At 33.4% G+C, this 19,994-nt stretch overlaps 1 protein-coding gene across 1 annotated transcript; it reads right to left on the reverse strand.

Moving 5' to 3' along the window:
* Positions 1-17,157: 17,157 nt before the first annotated feature.
* Positions 17,158-19,075, reverse strand: LOC114280931 (Protein kinase superfamily protein). The gene is made up of 2 exons (XM_028223338.2): positions 18,521-19,075; positions 17,158-17,991 (listed from the first exon to the last, which is right to left on the reverse strand). The coding sequence occupies exons 1-2, from the start codon at positions 18,828-18,830 to the stop codon at positions 17,300-17,302; spliced, it is 1,002 nt and encodes a 333-aa protein (XP_028079139.2). The 5' UTR covers positions 18,831-19,075; the 3' UTR covers positions 17,158-17,299.
* Between the last annotated feature and the right edge of the window lie 919 nt (positions 19,076-19,994).

Consider the following 19,994-nt stretch of genomic DNA (forward strand, 5'->3'; position numbering starts at 1 on the left):
GCAACCTTAGCTGAAAGACAAGCCACAAATAGGCCACCATTGTTTGACAGAAACAACTATAGTCATTGGAAGGATAAGATGACCCTATACCTACAAGCCACTGATTATACCATGTGGATTATTGTCACCAAAGGTCCAAAAATTCCTACCAAATTAGTAGACAATATTAGTGTACCTAAAACTGAAGATGAATGTGATGAGAGAGATCATAAATTATTGCAGGCCAATGCTAAAGCCAAACTCACCCTTGTTTGTAGATCAGACTCTAAGGAGTATAATAGAATTTCAAGTTGTGATTCAGCAAAAGAATTTTGGGACAAACTTGAGGTAACGTATGAAGGTACAAACCAAGTGAAGGAATCTCGTATTGATAAGCTTGTTCATAGTTATGAATTGTTTAAAATGAACTCTGATGAATCTATTTCAAGTATGTTTACTCGATTTACTGAAATTGTAAACTCTTTGAAATCTCTTGGCAAAATTTATACTAACAGTGAGTTGGTAAGAAAAATTCTTAGGTGTTTACCAAAAAATTGGGAAGCAAAGGTCACTACCATTATAAAAGCCAAAGATCTCTCCATACTTGGATTGGATGACCTTATGGGTTTCCTTATGACTCATGAGATCACCATGAAAGGACATGAGGATGTTGAAGACAAAAAGAAAAGTGGAATTGCATTCAAAGCATCATCAAGTGAAGAAGAACATGAAAACTCCAATGAGGATGAAAGCTATACCATATTTAGTAGAAATCTCAAAAAGCACTTCAAGAAAAACAATTATGGAGAAAGAAGACTTTTCAAAAAAGAGTACAACAAAGATAACAAGAAATAACCTGTTAGGTTTTTATTCTTGGCAATCCCGTTTGACAAAACTCTTTTCAGTTGTATTTGTTTTCGCATTTTTATTTCAGTGAGGCTATGAGTTTTTAGATGCGAATCCAACCTGAATTGTGCCTTGCAGAGAAGTTTGTGATGTTAATACTTTCAAGATTGCCACTTCGCTGATTATGACGAGGATCGAGCTGCCCGGTCAGCTCCCGGGGGTCTTGGGGGCAGCGCCCCTTGGCGGGTCCGGGGTAGCGCCACGACGGGGTCGAGGGGCAGTGCCCCTGAAGCAAAATGCAAAATTGCATTCGAAGTTGCCTGTCCGTCCTTGCTCGCTCGAGCGAAGGCTGCGTCTGTGTAAAAGCCTGAAAGAGATGAATGTACGCTCGAGCGAAGGGTGCGTGGCTCGAGCGAAGCCACTTATGGAAAACACGCGTTTTTGGTTTCTCGCTCGAGCGAAAGAGTCTTTGCTCGAGCGAGAGAGTCTTCGCTCGAGCGAGCATCGCGATTCAGATTTCTATAAGTACGTGTTTTTGTCAAATTTTAGGATTACTTCTTCAGATCTTCTTTTTGGATATTAAGGTTTATCTCTGGAGATATTTTGCTAGTTTTCTTTGATGTTTTGATTGAGTATTCAACTCATGGTTTTAGAAGTTTACATCAAAGGATTGTTTGTTTAATTCTATACAAAAGAGAGAGTTGTTCTTTGGTGGATTCTGAAGAATACGAGCCTGAAGCTTTGGTGGATTCTGGAGTGGCTCATAGTCGAGACAATTCCGAGGTGAAGACAGAGTTAGAAGAGGCACATAGAGGTTGGTTCAATTCGGGCGTGAATTCACTAGGTAATTGAGAATATACCTGTGTAATTCCTTTATATCTTCTTAGTGGATTGTTTTGTAGCTGTTACCCGTGGTTTTTTTTATCACAATTGGAGGTGTCCAATTGTGATTTTTCCACGTAAAATCGTTGTGTCGATTTGTCTTGATTGTTTGATTGGGATTGTTATATATTGCTTAAAATTGATACATAATCACAAATTAACATCTAGGAGATTTCTAAATTTTTCAATTGGTATCAGAGCGGTTGCTCGTTTGTTTTTTAAAACTTTTGAGCGAGATCTTGTTTGATTTGTGATAATGGATTCAATTCGTGAGGAAAATTCTATGGTTCGACCACTTCTACTTGACGGATCCAATTATTCTTTTTGGAAAGCTCGGATGAGATTGTTTTTGAAATCTATAGATGAAAAAGTTTGGCAATCTGTCATGAATGGGTGGACCGAACCAACAATTACCGTTGATGGAGTAACTTTCCTCAAACCAATTAATAAGTGGGACACAATTGATTACCAAAATAGTAGCTGGAATAATAAAGCTATCAATTCTCTTTTTTACGCTGTCACACCTGAAGAGTTTAGTCGTATTTGTAATTGTGAAGTCGCAAAAGAGGCTTGGAATATCTTACAAACTATTCATGAGGGCGCTCCTTCTGTTAAACGCTCAAAACTTCAAAGGCTCACGTCTAGTTTCGAAAAACCTTTCAATGAAAGATAGTGAGACCTTTGATGAATTTTATGCAAAGTTGAGTGACATTGTAAATTCCAGCTTCAATTTAGGTGAAAAAATACCAGAATCCAAAGTTGTGGGAAAAATTTTGAGATCCTTGCTCGATCGGTTCCAACCAAAAGTTACAGCTATTGAGGAGGCTCAAGATGTTGACAACCTCAAGCTGGATCACTTGGTTGGAAATCTCTAAATTTATGAGGCACATAGGAATTTCAAAAAGAAACAAAAAGATATTGCTTTTAGTACTGCTCGTAGAGTTGGAGAGGATTCTGATGAGGATTGTGAGATAAATTCCAAGATTAAGACTGCTTTTGTTAAACAATTTAAAAAATCTTTTTTGAAAAAGATTCCTACTCATTTGGAATCTATTCATACCCATAAATCTAAAGGTAAAGATAAACTCAAAATTAATTCTATAGCCAAGAAGGAGAAAGGAAAGATACAAGGAAACTCTGAAAGAGTCCAATGCTATGAATGCCAAAGATTTGGCCACTTTGCTTCAGAATGCCCCACTCGTTTGAAGAAGAAGAAAGCCCTCGCCATCACTTGGGATGATGAATCAGAATCTGATGAAGATGAAAATGACAACGAAGATCAAGGCGAAGAGGGACATAAACAATTCCTTGCTTTCATGGCGGCTTCCGAAACTGAAGGACGAACAGAGTATCCGAAGAGCCTAGTTAAGAATGCCACTGATGATAAATCCTTGGGAAGTGATGATGAAGAGCTTAAGCAAGCTTATGAAAAGTTGTATAAGGAATCTCTTAAGTTATCCAAATTGAATGACAAACTCACTATGAAACTCAAAGCATGTGAAAGTGAGAATGTCAAACTAAAGGAGGAGATTTTCGAGGCTAGGAATGATGTCCTTAAGATTTCTAATGATCGACAAACTATTTGTGCAAAACTCTTGACTTGTGAGACAGAGAGGAATGAGCTACAACAAATCTATGCAACATATGAAGAAAAAATTGAAACTCTCGAGATGTCTCAAGTTGCTTTGGAAGAACTAATGATCAAAAAACAGGAAGAGCTCAAGTGTGCTATGGCAACCATTGGTCTTTTGGAACAAAGGATCAAAGACTTTGGACAATATCATTGGTTCTCAACAAATTTGTTCTGACAAGAGTGACATTGGCTTTGGTGGTAAGAAAGAGTAAAAACAGAGTGCATCACATCACATGATACAAGAACTCAAGGACAGGGGGAGCACAAGGTTCAATAAGAGGAAAGACTTCTCAATCTTTCTAAAGTTGGTAAGGTCAAAAAAAAGAAGGTACACCCTGTTTTTATTTGTCATCATTGTGGTATGCATGGTCATATTCACCCTTATTGTTATAAGTTGTATGGGAGAGTGTCTCAAAGAGATAGAAGAAATTCCAACATCTCGTGGGATAAGAGACACTTCATTGGTTGTAATGAAGTTAAGGGTTATATTAGACCTCGTTATTTTGATTTGCTTGAGACCAATCGTGAACGGAGGTTTTGGTTTGTCTAGTCCTAGGAATAGGAAGTTGGAAACCAAGTCGAGATGGGTTCTCATTGAAAGCAAAAGGAACCACAACGTCAAGACACCGCCCAAGAACCGCAATGCTCACAACTTTGTTTATACTAAAGCGGTTTGGGTGAGAAAACTTGACTTGTGTTAATTTGTTTATTTGTTTTAGCTTTTGGGTTTCTGTGTATTTTTTTTTAATGAGAAAAAAAAATGTGTGCTTGTTCGTTTTTTGTCTTGTTTTGGTTAAGAAAAAAAATAAAAAAATAAAAAAATCCCAAAAAGATTTTCTTAGTATGGTTTTGCAAGCTTAAAATTTTTGAGTGATCCTTAGTGCATATTGGAATTGATAAGATTATCCATTACATGTTAATATGTGTGTGCTTTCTATGGTCATTACTCATTTTGGAGTGTGTATTTTTTGATTAGTATGTTTCATTCTGTACACACTCTTAGATTAGCAAATATCAGAGTCTTCCGCATTAGTGATTATTTTTATTTTTTTTTGGACTTCTGGCATTGTATCTTTTGCTTTTCTAGAGGAATTGACCTATACTAGCATATCATGGGTGATGTTAAGTCTCTTAACCATTTTCCATCTTTTTGCATTTCCACGGCTTTCCCCTCATTTCTTTGCAGTCTAGCCATGAGGAAAAGACTACCTCAAAGTCACCAACCAGGCCATCCTTATTATATCCATGCTTCTCTGGTTCAGTTTCCATACTCTTGAGCGTGTTAGCCGCCAATAAGTGTGCAAAAGAAAGAAAAAATATGCAAAAGAAAGAAACAACAAAAAAGATGTGCAAAAGAAAGAAAAGAAAAAGATGTGAAAAAAAAAAGAAAAAAAATAAAGGATTCATTGATTGACGGGGAGCCTCCGCCTTTACTCACCAAATACTCCTTGATTCCTAGTGGTTTGACTTTCCTTAGTTGTGCTTAGATTCTCTTGCCGGAAGTCCAGCTTTCATATCACTACTAGGATTTGAATCTAGTGTTTGTCGAACTCCAAGAGTCACACACACACTTTTCTCATGGGATCTATGTTTTTCACATAATGCATCACTTTCTTTTATGAGAAATTTTCTAGAGGCTGTGCACATTGTGTTTTCAAGTAATTGTGTTTCTTGGATAGTCTTGTGTGCTTTAAGGTACAAATCTGAAATTCTCTACTTGCTCCATCATATTATTTTTGTCATTTTCTTCCAGTTCATTGTTTTCCATGTTTGTGGTTGTCTTTCGTAAGGGGGAGTTTGGTTTGTCATTAAAAGAGTTTGTAAGCATGAACACTTTGATTTGTTTGGTAAGGGAGATTGGCTTTAGTTGTTTTGCATGTTGCTATGCACTGCTTGCTAATTATTTCCTTTTTGCATGCCCCTGATATTTACATCATTATATCATTGCTTGTATGGTTTATGATCTTGCTTTTGTTGTTTGAGCTTCCTTTGTCAATTCGTGACAAAAAGGGGGAGAAAGTTGTTTTTCATGTGTCTTAGGTTTCATCCATTCATGCTACATGTTTTTAAAATCACCAAGTCACATATATTCATGTTTTCTATCTCATGCTTCAAGATAATCTTGTCATATGTTTATTGCTTTTTCCTATACTCTTGTGGCACTAATAGTTGTTTTGGAGATTATGGCACTAATAGTTGTTTTGTAGATCATGACCTTGAAAAAGAAGTTTTTTTTATTGGCTGTAAGGGTTGGGGTGTTTAGGATTTTATTTGTTAGGTGTGTTTTGTCACGGCATTGCCAAAGGGGGAGATTGTTAGGTTTTTATTCTTGGCAATCCCGTTTGACAAAAATCCTTTCAATTGTATTTGTTTTCGTATTTTTATTTCAGTGAGGCTATGAGTTTTTAGATGCGAATCCAACTCGAATTGTGTCTTGCAGAGAAGTTTGTGATGTTAATACTTTCAAGATTGCTACTTCGCTGATTATGACGGGGCAATGCCACGGCGGGGTCGAAGGGCAGCGCCCCCGAAGTAAAATGCAAAACTGCATTCAAAGTTGCCTGTCCGCCCTTGCTCGCTCGAGCGAAGAAGTCCTTGCTCGAGCGAAGGCAGCGTCTGTGTAAAAGCATGAAAGAGATGAATATACGCTCGAGCGAAGGGTGCGTGGCTCGAGCGAAGCCACTTATGGAAAACACGCGTTTTTGGTTCCTCGCTCGAGCGAGAAAGTCTTCGCTCGAGCGAGTATCGCGATTCAGATTTCTATAAGTACGTGTTTCTGTCAGATTTTAGGATTACTTCTTCAGATCTTCTTTTTGGATATTAAGGTTTATCTCTGGAGATATTTTGCTATTTTTCTTTGATGTTTTGATTGAGTATTCAACTCATGGTTTTAGAAGTTTACATCAAAAGATTGTTTGTTTAATTCTATACAAAAGAGAGAGCTGTTTTTCAGTGGATTCTGAAGAATACGAGCCTGAAGCTTTGGTGGATTCTGGAGTGGCTCATAGTCAAGACAATTCCGAGGTGAAGACGGAGTTGGAAGAGGCACATAGAGGTTGGTTCAATTCGGGTGTGGATTCGCTAAGTAATTGAGAGTATACTTGTGTAATTCTTTTATATCTTCTTAGTGGATTGTTTTGTGGCTGTTGCCCATAGTTTTTTTATCACAATTGGAGGTGTCCAATTGTGATTTTTTCACGTAAAATCGTTGTATCGATTTGTCTTGATTGTTTGATTGGGATTATTATATATTGCTTAAAATTGATACATAATCACAAATCAACATCTAGGGGATTTCTAAATTTTTCAGAACCTATTATTTGCTATGAGTGCAAAAATCCTGGACATATGAAGATGGATTGTCCAAAATTGAAAAATCATGGAAGAGACTACAAAAGAAACAAGAAGGCCATGGTAGCAGCTTGGGGAGAAAGTGAAGATGAAAGGTCAAGTGATGAAATTGAAAATGAAGTAGCAAACTTGTGTCTCATGGCTCTTGAAGATGAAGACTCTACTCAAGATAAGGTAACTACTCTTTGTGAAAAACTTGAAAGTGCATTCCATGAACTAAAAGATGAATTTAGAAAAGTTTGTGCCAAAAATAATGTGTTGAAGAAATCTGTTACATCTTTATCTATTAATATAGAAGAATTAAAGAAAGAAAAAATTGTTTTGAAAAATGATTTTGACACTATCTCTAATGAGAAAACTGCTTTATAAAACAATGTTGATGATTTAACAAAAACACTAGAAAATTTTGTAAAAGGTAGAGATAATCTTAACATACTTCTTGGAAATCAAAGATGTGTTTTCGATAAGAAGAGCATTAGATATGACCTTATTAAAAAACAAAAGAATTTCGATACAATATTTGAAAAGGCACCTCTCGTGACTCACCCTCATATTATTTGTCATTATTGTAGAAAGAAAGGCCATTATATATCTTCTTGTCTATTCAAAAATAATATAAACATGGGAATTAAAAAGATTTGGATTGTTAAGAGATCTAACAAAATTAACCAAGAAGGACCCAAGAAACTATGGGTACCAAAAACCAACACTTGATTGTCATCTTGTAGGTTTGTTTTAAGTCCAAAGCTAAACAAGGGAAGTGGTACCTTGATAGTGGATGTTCCAGACACATGACCGGAGATAAATCATTCTTTACTAAACTTAGCATCGAAAGATGGAGGATTTGTTACTTTTGGAGACAACAAGAAAGGAAAAATCATCGGTATTTCTCCTAACCCTTCTATTGAAAATGTTTTACTTGTTAGTGGACTTAAGCATAACCTACTCAGTATTAGTCAATTATGTGATAAAGGTAATCGAGTTATTTTTGATAAATCACATTGCACAATTAAAAGCACAAATGATCATAAAGCTTTATTCGTTGGTAATAGCCATGATAATGTTTATGTTTTTCATCTTAATGATCTATATGCTAGTAATGTTAAATGTTTATATGTTAATAATGAAAATAGTTGGTTATGGCATAGAAGACTTGGTCATGCTCATATGGATTTAATTGCTAAACTTTTGAGAAAGGATTTGGTCATTGGACTTCCAAAAATTAAAATTGAAAAAGATCATCTTTGTAGTGCTTGTTAACAAGGAAAACAAACTAAAACATCATTTAAATCAAAATCTCATATTTCCACAACTAGACCTTTACAACTATTGCATATGGATTTATTTGGTCCCTCAAGGACATCTAATCTAGGTGGTAAACATTATTGTCTTGTTATTAATGATGATTATTCAAGATTTACATGGGTTATGTTTTTAGCACACAAAGATGAAACATTTTCTTCTTTCACAAAACTCTGTTGTAGAATTCAAAATAAAAAAGGCTTTCTTATTACTAATATTCGAACCGACCATGGTAGAGAACTTGAAAATGAGAAATTTGAATTGTTTTGTGATGAGCATGGTATTGGACATAATTTTTCAGCACCTAGAACCCCTCAACAAAATGGTGTAGTAGAAAAGAAGAATAGAACTTTAGAAGAGATGAATAGATCAATGCTTTGCAAAAATAATCTTCCTAAATATTTTTGGGCCGAAGCCATTCATACCGCATGCTATATTTTAAATCGTGCATTAATTAGACCTATTCTCAAAAAGACTCCGTATGAACTTTGACATGATAGAAAGCCCAACATTAGTCACTTGCATGTTTTTTGTTGTAAATGTTTTGTGCATAATAATCGTAAGGATAACTTAGGTAAATTTGATTCAAAATCTGATGAAGCAATTTTCTTGGCTATTCTTTAACTAGCAAAGCTTATCGTATTTTTCATAAAAGAACTCTTGTTGTGGAAGAATCTATACATGTGGCATTTGATGAAACTAACATCTTTGCTCAAAAGCAAATTGTTAGTAATAATATAGATTTGGAACCAAATGTGGAAGATTCAAGTATCTACAAAGAAGAGAACCAACCACGTAAGTTGAACAAAGAGATTAAACAACCTATTCTCCCACCTCAAGAAGAAAGAGGAAACAATGATGATTTGCCAAGAAAACGGAAGTTTGTTCATAAGCACCCTAAGGATTTAATCCTAGGTGACCCTAGAAAAGGTATTGAAACTCGCTCTTCACTTAGAAACATTTGTAGTAACTTGGCTTTTCTCTCACAAATTGAGCCTAAAAACTTTCAAGAAGTCGAATTCGATGAACATTTGATGATAGCTATGCATGAAGAGCTTAACCAATTTGAGAGAAACAAAGTGTGGAAACTTGTGCCAAAACCTAAAGATCATACTATTATCTGTACCAAATGGATCTTTCAAAACAAGCTTGATGAATCCGGCATAATTATAAGAAACAAGGCTAAACTTGTTGCACAAGGATACAATCGAGAAGAAGGTATTGATTTCAATGAAACATTTGCTCTAGTTGCTAGATTAGAAGCCATTCGCATGTTACTTGCATTTGTATGTTTTAGAGATTTCAAACTTTATCAAATGGATGTAAAAAATGTCTTTCTTAATGGTTTTATAAATGAGGAAGTTTATGTTAAACAACCCCCAGGTTTTGAAAATCATGCTTTTTCAAATCATGTTTTTAAACTATCAAAAGCTTTATATGGTTTAAAACAAGCACCTCGCGCATGGTATGAACGATTAAGTAAATTTTTGATTGAAAATAATTTTTCTAAAAGAACGATTAACACAACACTTTTTGTTAAAACTAAAAATGATGATTTGCTTATTGTGCAAATATATGTGGATGACATTATATTTGGTGCTACTAATGAAACCTTGTGTAAAAAATTTGCTAAGTGTATGCAAGGTGAGTTTGAGATGAGCATAATGGGGGAGCTAAATTATTTCCTTGGGCTTCAAATCAAACAATGTAAGGAATGAATTTTTACCAACCAAGCTAAGTATACAATAGAACTACTCAAAAAGTTTGGTATGTATGACTCAAAAATAGCTGGAACACCTATGAGTACATCCATTAAACTAGACAAGGATGAAAAAGGTAAGTCCATTGATCAAACAAAATATCGAGGTATGATCTGCTCACTTCTTTATTTAACTGCAAGTAAACCCGAGAATATGTTTAGTGTTTGTATGTGTGCTAAATATCAATCAAATCCTAAGGAATCATATCTTAGTGCTGTTAAAAGAATTTTTAGATATCTTGTTGGCACTCAAAATTTGGGACTGTTTTATCCTAGAGATGTTGCATTTGATTTAATTAGTTACTCGGATGCCGACTTTGCCAGATGAAAACTTGATAGAAAAAGCACCAGTGGCCCTTGTCACTTTCTTGGTAACTCATTAGTATCTTGGTTTAGCAAAAAGTAAAATTCTGTTGCTTTATCAATGACTGATGCTGAATATATAGCTTCCAGAAGTTGTTGTGCTCAAATATTTTGGATGAAACAACAATTGGAGGATTTTGATTTGCATTATGATCATATTCCTATTAAATGTGATAATACTAGTGTCATCAATTTAAGCAAAAATTCGGTTCAACGCTCATGAACAAAACATATTGAAATTCGACATTATTTTTTAAGAGATCATGTTCAAAAAGGAGATATTGTACTTGAATTTCTAAACACCGATAAGCAATTGGCGAATATTTTCACAAAACCTCTAAGCGAGGATCGCTTCAATTTTATTCGTGGCGAGCTTAGACTGTCGATTTCTACTTAAAAGGTTTTGTTGTAACCGTGAAACTTGATTTTTGTTAAAATGATATATGTGTATTGCGACATTGATATGGAAACATTTTATCAGTTGAATGATGTCAAGTCCTTCATACATTTATTATCCTTAACAGTTTGCTATTCACAACTATTTATTTTTATTCTGCATCTTAAGCTTAATTTAATTTTGCATACATTGATTTTTTTTTAAATTTTTACTATTAGCCTTAATTTCATTTATTTTTTTATTATTTATTTTTTTCCCGTTTCACTAATAGGCTTCATTTCCTTTATTTATTTATTTATTTATTTTCTTTTCTTCTCATTATTTTTTTTTTCTTTTCCATTATTGATTTATTTATTTTGCCATTAGGCTTAATTTTTATTTATTATTTTCTACACTTTAATTTCATCTTCCATGCGTAAAATATATATATATATATATATATAAACAAAAACCGAAATGAAGAAAACAAAAACAACTTAAAATAACAATATTTACATTAAAAAAACACCATTTTTTTTCGGGCCATACGCCAATCAACATACACATATTTACATTAAAAAAAAAAAAAAAAAAAAAAAAAAAAAAAAAACTTCATTTTTTTTTTACGGCCATACGCCGATCTTACTTACTCGCCTCTTCCACCGCTCTTTTCTTCTTTTTATCACCTTGGGCGACCTTGACGCCCCTACCCCCGTGCTTTCGTCGGGAGCGACTCCTCCTCCCTGAGTATCAAAGGCCAAGAACGACGTTGCTCCAAATCGGGCCATGGAGGTGGTCTTCCGTTTAAGCTCTTTATTTTTGGCCTTCAGTGCACCTATTTCTGCTCGCGCATCCTTGTATATGCACTGAAGTACAGAGAGTTGGGCGTTGACCTGATGGAGCTCACTCGTCCTGTTCTGCAATCGGTGAACCAATTTTGTGATTGCAGTCACCGTCTCCATACAGGACGTCAGCGTGAAATGATTGGTTTCAATGTCTGATTGAACTGCCATAATTTGCTCAATTGACATCATAGGAAGGTTAGGAAGAGTAGGAATAGGGGCACTCGGTCCAGCAAAGCTTATGGGATTGTTCAGGTCTGGAAATAGAGTGAGGGGACGGGATGGGGAAGCCATGGTTTAGAGGTGAGAGGTGTAAAAGAAATGAGTTGCAAAAAACTAGAAGAGAACAGACTGAGGTTTGGCCTCCTCCGTTCAGTTTTTTCTTTGTCTCTCGATAAGGAAGAAGAAACAGATGAGAGAGGTGAAGAAGAGATAAAAGAGAGTGAGGTGAAGAAGCAGAAGCAGACGAGTATGATTAAGAAGAAGACTGAAGAGAAGAGGCTGAAGAGAAGAAGACAAGGAGAGAGAGATAATCGAGGTGAGTGGCAATCGAGAAGAGCTGCTTTTGTCGGCCAATGAAGCAAAAGCCAAGCTGCGTGGCAACCGCATTTTACAAAAAAAGAGAGAGACGCGGGAGAGTTGTATGTGTATGCATATATGTATATATATGTTTTGATTATCTATTTTTTGATGTCATTTATCCCTATCATTTTCCTCCTCCTCCTCCAGATTCTGACCCATGATTTCCTTTTGATAATGTCATAGGGGGAAGAAACTTATGATATTATGATGTTATGCATTATGGTATTATTTTCAAACTAATCTGATGTTATCTTAGTCTCATATCATGTCTCTAATTAAAGCTTATTTATTACATATGTGCTAACCTATGTATTTAGAAATGAATTCAGGGAGTATGACTTGAGAGGGAGCTTTTCTTATTCCCAAATCAAATCAAAACATCATTGTGTGCCATCATAAAAAAATAAGAGATTGTTAGACTTATTATTTTGATGATTTATTTAATTATGTTTTAATTTATTTGAAAGAGAAAAATAGAATCCAAAATTTATTTTGATGATTTATTTAATTATATCAAAATTTATTTTGATGATTTGTTTGAAAGAGAAAAATAAAATCAAAATTTATTTTGATGGTTTATTTGAAAGAGAAAATAGAATCAAAATTTATTTTGTCTCATTATTTCTCACCTAAACCTTTATCCTACATGTTGTTAGAATGTATTTAATATTTGATTAAATCAGGAGTTCAAATAACCCAAAACAAAGGTTCAAACAACCTAGCACAGCAGCAGGCCAAAAGGTTCAAAAGGTTCAAGTGAAAGATATTCAAATTAGTAATGATGGAAGTACAACGGCTTTAAAGGCCAAAAGGTTCAAAAGGTTCAAGTGGAAGATATTCAAATTTGTAATAATAGAGTGGAAGATATTCAAATTGGTAATGATGGAAGTACAACGGTTATACACAGTTATAAATTCAAATGAATACAATGGCTATAATTTTCATTATATATACCAAAGCCTCTAATGTAAACAAGTTACAAAAAATCTGAAAATATTCTTTGATCTATAATCACTCACATCTTTCTCAGAAATTATACGTTGAACCTTATAGCATTAAGCTCATCTTTCTTGTGTGAGATTTACAGAAAAATCAAAGTTTCATTTTATATATCTATCTTTGAGAGATATTTATTGTAAGCTTTCTTTAAAAGAAAAAATACCATTTCATCTTGTAAAAGTGTTGCAAACACTGTGTTCTTGAAATCTTGAGAGTGATTGTGAATCACCTAAGATTTGCAAGGATTTGGGCTTGTGAAGTCTGTTTAAAATCCATGGAGAATTGCTCAATTTGTAAAGAGGTTGGTAGCACCCTTGTGAAGCTAGAAGATAGTGAAAAATCTCAAGTGAAGTTTGAGGAGTGGACGTAGGCCGAGTTGAAATCGAATCACTATAAATTTGTTTGCCTCTCTCTCCCTTATCTCTTTATTTTATTTTAAATTACCATAGCTATATTTCACATTTTTACTATACTAAAATCATTAACTAACATAGTTGTTAAGACACTTGTTTTAATTATTTTTATTTCATTAATTATATTTATCTTTTGTGCTAGTCATAATTTTTATTAGGGTATTATTAATTTTAATTGTAAAAACCCCCCTCTTAGGTTGTCTTTTAGGTAACAAATTAATTTAATTAAATTTATTAACTACTCATTTTTTTCATTAATTATTTTTGCACATATATTAATTATTATTTTTTATTGATTGTATTTACACATTATTTAAATTAATTATTAATTCTTATATATTGTTTTACTTACATTATTATGGATCCTAATATACCTAATGCTTATGTCAATATTAATACATATACTACACAACATGAATCTGTTGATTCTCCTTCTAATATCTCTCTTCCAACAGTTGGATCATTATCTAGAAGCAGGAGTAGTAGTGTTTGGGAATATTTTGAAAAAATATCTATAAATAATCCTGATGGTACTATTACATTTAAAACAAAATGTAAATATTGTACACATTTACTTAGTGTTGCATCTACAGGCGGTACTAGTCATCTAAAAATGCATGCTAACAAACATTTACAAAGTCAACAACTTGACATTCGAAGTCAAATGCAATTAGGGGTTTCGTCAACTAGTAATTTGCAAACATTTTCATATGATCCTATACATGCACAAAATTCTGTAGTTGATTATATTATTAAAAAAGAATAACCTTTTACTACTAGTGAATGTTCCAATTTTACCGAAATAATTCACGAAAGTTTTCCACTGCAATATCAAAATTTTTCAAGAAATACTACTAGAAACAAGATTTTTAAAAAATTTGAGGATGTTAAAAGTGAATTATTTGACATCTTTAAAATTTTGAATGGAAGAGTTTGTTTAACATCTGATCTGTGGTAAAATAATGGTTTTGAATATCAATGTATCGCTGCACATTTTATTGATAATAATTGAAAATTAAATAAAAGAATTATTTTATTTAAATTAGTTAAACTTCCATACACTGGTCATTCTCTTGGTATAGAAATAAGAAATGTGTTATACGAGTAGGCTTTACAAAATAAAATATTTGCGATTAGTTTAGATAATGCATCATATTATAATCAAAGTGTAGCCCATTTAAAATCAACTTTACAATTACTTGTTGATGGTGATTTTTTTCATATTCGTTGTTGTACCCATATTTTCAATTTGATTGTTAAACAAGCTATATATGCATGTATACGAAACTTCCGTACTTGTAATAAAAAATACAGTTATTACTATTATGTCTTCTGGTAATCAAATTTCAAAATATAGAAAAATTTGTCAACTAGAAAATATGTCATTTAGAAAATTAATTTTAGATGTAGATAATAAGTGGAATTCAACATATAATATGTTAAAAATAGCTTGTAAACAAAGAAGAGCGATAAATTTATTTTTTGCAACAATATCAATAGGAGGAGTACTGACTCTCACTAAACTTAATTGGTTCCAAGAAACCTTATATAAAGATTTTTTAAAAATTTTCGATACTTCAACAAAATTATTTTCTTATATATATATTGTTACTTGACCATTTGTTTTACATATGCTAGCAGAAATAATTAAAATTTTCATAAAATATATGGATAATGAATATTATATAACAATTATTACTTCAATGAAAGAAAAATTTGATAAATATGTTAATCATTTGCCTCATCTATTAGGTTTAGCCATAATAACTGATTCTATGTGTAAAGAAATTAGTTTACAAGAATTTTTAGAGCATATTTTTGCTAATCAAACACAATTTTCCCTATTATGCAAACATACAACAGATTATTTGAAGAATTCAGGGCAGCTGCATCTGTAAATACACACACACACTAGACTAGTAGTCTCATCTTGAGGTGGGAGATAGTGTTTTTTCAGTAATTAAAAGTATAAGAATATCTCAACATGCAAGTGTACGTAGTTCTGAACTACAACGTTATTTAGAATGCCCGTCAATGGATGATTCTGATGATTTTGACATTTTAGAATGGTTGAAACAAAATGAAATTATGTAGCATGTGGTTTTACAGATGACCCATACTAACCGTTCATATTTCTACAGTTGCTTCGGAAACAACTTTTAGTGTAGGTGGACGGGTGCTGAGCGATTACCGGAGCAGGCTTTCACCCGAAATGGTTGAGACACTAATGATATCCAGAGATCATATGCATGCACTTACAAGAAGACAAAATTATAGAGAAAATGAGTGAATTCAAAATGATTTGGATGATATATGCTCGGGCAACGCGACTAAAATGTCTGTCTCCTTCGATGGTTGATCAACAATTTATTTTTTACTATTTCATTTTTTATTTTTATTTTTTTATTAGATTATTGAGGTAGAGTATAATGCAAATAATTGGTAGGCTAGTAGGTGCCAACCTAGTTGGGATGTACTTGACATATAGTAATGCAATTGCTCTACCACCATCAGTAATCTACATCTAATTTATTTAATAATATCAATTTTTGTAATATTTTATTTCATTTTGAAATAAAAATCATTCATTTAATAAATATTATATAAATAATTTAATATTGTAATATTGAAAGTTTCATTTTCATATATATAAAATTATTCATTTTGAAAGAAAAAAATTACATACTTGTATATTTTTTTAGTTATAAGTTCATAATTAAAAAAATATAAATCATACATAATTAAATTTAAATATCACCATGAAATATTACATAACCAAACAAAACCTCTCATTAATCTTAACTAAAATACTCTAATATAATTTTTTTTTTAATTTTTTATTCCTAATATAAATATAAAAAAGTCTGACCTCTCATTAATCTTAACTAAAATACTCTAATATAATTTTTTTTTTAATTTTTTATTCTTAATATAAATATAAAAAAGTCTGACTTGACCTGGCCCGCAACTCAGACCCTAGGCCTGATTATGAGTGACCTTGGGCTTGGGTCTGGGCCTCACTTTTTAGCTCATGAGCCGGCCTGATCTGGCCCACTAAAAAGGCGAGAGCCGGCAAAATTCGCTTGGACCAACCCAAGCCCGGGCCCAAACAAGCCAGGCCAGATCAAAGTGGGCTGAGTCATTATTACCTCCCTAATTGAAATGATGAAGCAATGACAAGCCAAAAACTAAAAGAATACGTACGAGAAGGAATTGATGGGAATGGGTCCCTCTCACCACCAAACAAGATCCAACTCCATTCCACTCCACACGTAATTACAAAACAAAAAAAAAAGAAAAGATTAAAATCACCGCCCATGACAACACACCAACCAACCACCGCCCAACCACTGTCCTCTCTCTCTCTCTCTCTACTTAAACATTTTATTCTCTCATGGGACAGCTCTAACTGAGCCACTTTGATCTTATCCAATCTGATTTCACAACATCAAAGACAAAAACTTACCAAAATTTCCACTTAGGATCTTAATTTGGTTTCGTTTTCACTTGTATTTTAATTTTAAATTTGTGAAGAGTTTTGTGTGGAGAAAAGAACAACAGCTAAATTATATCTGTAATTTTTATATTTTATTTTGTATATCCATTTAATATTATATTTGTTTCAATTTTAATTTTAAATTTTTTATATTGTATTGTTTAGTTCAATTGATAATGAATTTGTAAAAAATTGGACTAAAATCAATAGGTAAAGTTGTTCGTTCACTCTCTTATTTTAAAACGATCATTTTGTCTTTAATTTTTGTTCAATTTCTTAACAAATGCTATTAGTTGGACAAAATTAACGTAATCGGTAAAATTTAAGAATAAAATTGATACAATTAAAATTATAATAATCAAATTAACACGAGACAATTTACAACGACTACAATATAATTTACCTAAGAAAAAAGGAAAAGAAAAATCCTACACATTCAAGATGACCCATTGGCTAGTGTTGGAGAAACCCATCACTCAAAAACATAGATCCATCTCCAAATTGTTTAAAATAGATGCCACTTGAACAATAGAAGGTCTGTTTCTTCTAGAATTCCCAACACAAGCTGATGCAACTTTGGCCAATCTAACAAGAGGCTTCATATCAGAGGGAATTACTAATCTTGGGTCCAAAAGTTCACCAAACTTCATTTCTTTAATCAAAGGCAATGCCCAATTCACAATCAAACCATTTTCACTTCCTCTCCCACTCAAAAGCTCTAGCAAAACCACCCCAAACCCGAAAACATCACATTCCTTTGAAACCCCTCTTCTCTCAACCCAATATTCATCATCCACATACCCTTCAAGTCCTCTCCTCTCCTGAGGTGCCAAAAAAGACAGCCCATAATCACAAACCCTAGCACAAAACTTGACATCAATCAACACATTTGAGGGCTTAATGCAACCATGGACTATATGTGGTGCCACCACTTCATGCAAGTATTCAACCGCCCGAGCCACCCCAGCTGCCACCCTCAAACGCCTGTGCCAATCAAGGAGTGACATGTCATCGGAGTTTTGATGCAAATAATAGTCCAAACTCATCATACCCACAAACTCCATTAGTATAATTCTCTCTCCTGGAGCCTCTGAAAACCCTAGAACCGGGACTATGTTGGGGTGGTGAGCCAAAGACAGCCACTTGAGCATCGATGAGAACCCAAAACCTGCATTAGTAAAAAAAAAAATTATTATTTATGAGACAATGTAGTAAATGTACAAAAACATCAATCAAAAAGTTTGAAAAGAAGCATCGTTGCTTAGAAACACATCCAACCAAGGCCTTATAAATATTGGCAGATGTGTATCAGTATTTTGGACATCGGATATCATTATTCACTGATATATTTTCAATAGAGACTGATATTTAATCTTACCAGCTATATTGATCTGTATCTTGATAAAGCTGTTTAAAATCATGATTCAACTATATTGGCCTGATAGTTAAAACTTGAGAATTGGGGTGTGTTTCCTCCAAAGTTTCAAGTTCCAAACGTCCTAAGTGCCAATTATTTACCTTTAATTGGGACGCCCCAAGTAGACATTGAGATTAGTCTCTTGAATTAGTCGGTCCAATGGCCCCCACAAAAAAAACTAGGATAGCCCATGTCCTAAGCCAATCATATGCAATACTCAAATTGAAACAACCAAAAAACGAAAAACATTCACAAGCACAAAGCTGATAAAACCCGAAACCTGCATTGCTCAAAACAATCCGGGGATGAATCCGCTTCACGGCGACTAGTTCTCCACTTGGCAACACAGCTGCATAGACAGTTCCGAGCCTACCTTGACCAATAAGTCGCCGGTGGTTGAACCCATCAGTGGCAGAATCTATGTCCATTAGTGAATATGGAGATGCATAGAGCTTGGTGGGTATGGTTTCTTGGAACTCATCAACTGGTTTATTCTTGTAGAGGAAGAAGAGGATGACACCAAGGGCAATGAGAGAGAAAGAGAGGAAGGCCATGACAACGTTGTAAGCAATGTCTTCGCCATGGCTCATGCTGGTGGAGAGGAGTTTGTGGTTATGGTTATGGAGTTTCTTTGCTCATTTTCTAGGCTTTTCCTGAGAAAATGAGAAGTGGAAAAGGTTGGGTGGTTATAAAGTCCAGAGTGGAACTTGACTTTTTATATGCGTATGAACAAGAAAGTAGAAGGGAAAGGTGAGAGAAAGAGGAGGTATCTTAGTTGACGTGAATGTATAGTTTTTGAAAATTAGGGTTGGATTGGCAAGAAAGTTGGAAATATTGCACGGTCGGTCCACATTAGGCTGCCCTATTATTTGAATAACTAATATTATAAATTTAAAAATTTTATCTAGAATTTTACTTGAAAAATCAATGGGTGGTTGAGATATATTTTTAGGATAGTCTTACAAAACTCCAATTAAATCTCAACCGTACATCTCTTTTCCTGGTAGATTTCTAGACAATAATAGTGGGTAGACTTTTTGTATTTAAGGTTCTGTTTGTTTCGACATAAAATATTTTATATAAAAAAATATTTTTGTTTTTCAGTGTTTACTTGACGTTTGAAATAAAAATATTTTATTGCTTAAAAAAAAAATTTTGATTTAATAAAATGTCATTTGTGACTTTTTAGTGAGTTAAGATATTTATTTAAAAATACTAACTGTGTTGAAAAGATAATGAGAAAAGTCAACTTTGTAAAAATTGACTTATTAAATTTTTTAAAGTAAGTCATTTTTGAGAAAATTATGTGAAAATATTTTACTTACTTTTTATTCAAGCAAATAACGGAAAATGAGTAAAATATTTTTGACAAAAATATTTCATGTCAAAACAAACGAAACCTAAATATCAAAAAAAATATTCAAAATTTAAAATAAGTGGATTCAGTTTTTAGTCGCCGAAAAGTTTTTCCAACTAAATTTTTTGATCACCAAATTAGTCATTGAATAATTGTCAAGAAATGTAATTGGCAACTAAACCTTTTTTTAGTCATCAAAAGTCCTCAATTGGTGATTAAGGCTCCGTTTGGCAAGAGTTAAACGGGGCTTTTTTGACTATTTTAGCCACAAAAGACAAAATATGCTATTTTAGCCACAAAAAATAAAATATCACATCCAACCCATAATCATTACATTCTTCTCTCACAAAAAAAGCCAAAAAGCCCTTCTCAAACCAAACTTTTTAGTCCAGGCTAA

This window comes from Camellia sinensis, chromosome 9 (assembly GCF_055761805.1).
Source record: "Camellia sinensis isolate YWXY chromosome 9, ASM5576180v1, whole genome shotgun sequence".
NCBI classification, from domain to species: domain Eukaryota; kingdom Viridiplantae; phylum Streptophyta; class Magnoliopsida; order Ericales; family Theaceae; genus Camellia; species Camellia sinensis.

Bases quoted from the DNA above. Each gene is read 5' to 3' on its own strand.
- LOC114280931 (XM_028223338.2), bottom strand. From the start codon at position 18,830: ATGAGCCATGGCGAAGACATTGCTTACAACGTTGTCATGGCCTTCCTC. The intron at 17,992-18,520 runs GTTTCGGGTTTT...TTACTAATGCAG, and splicing joins GATTGTTTTGAGCAATGCAG to GTTTTGGGTTCTCATCGATG.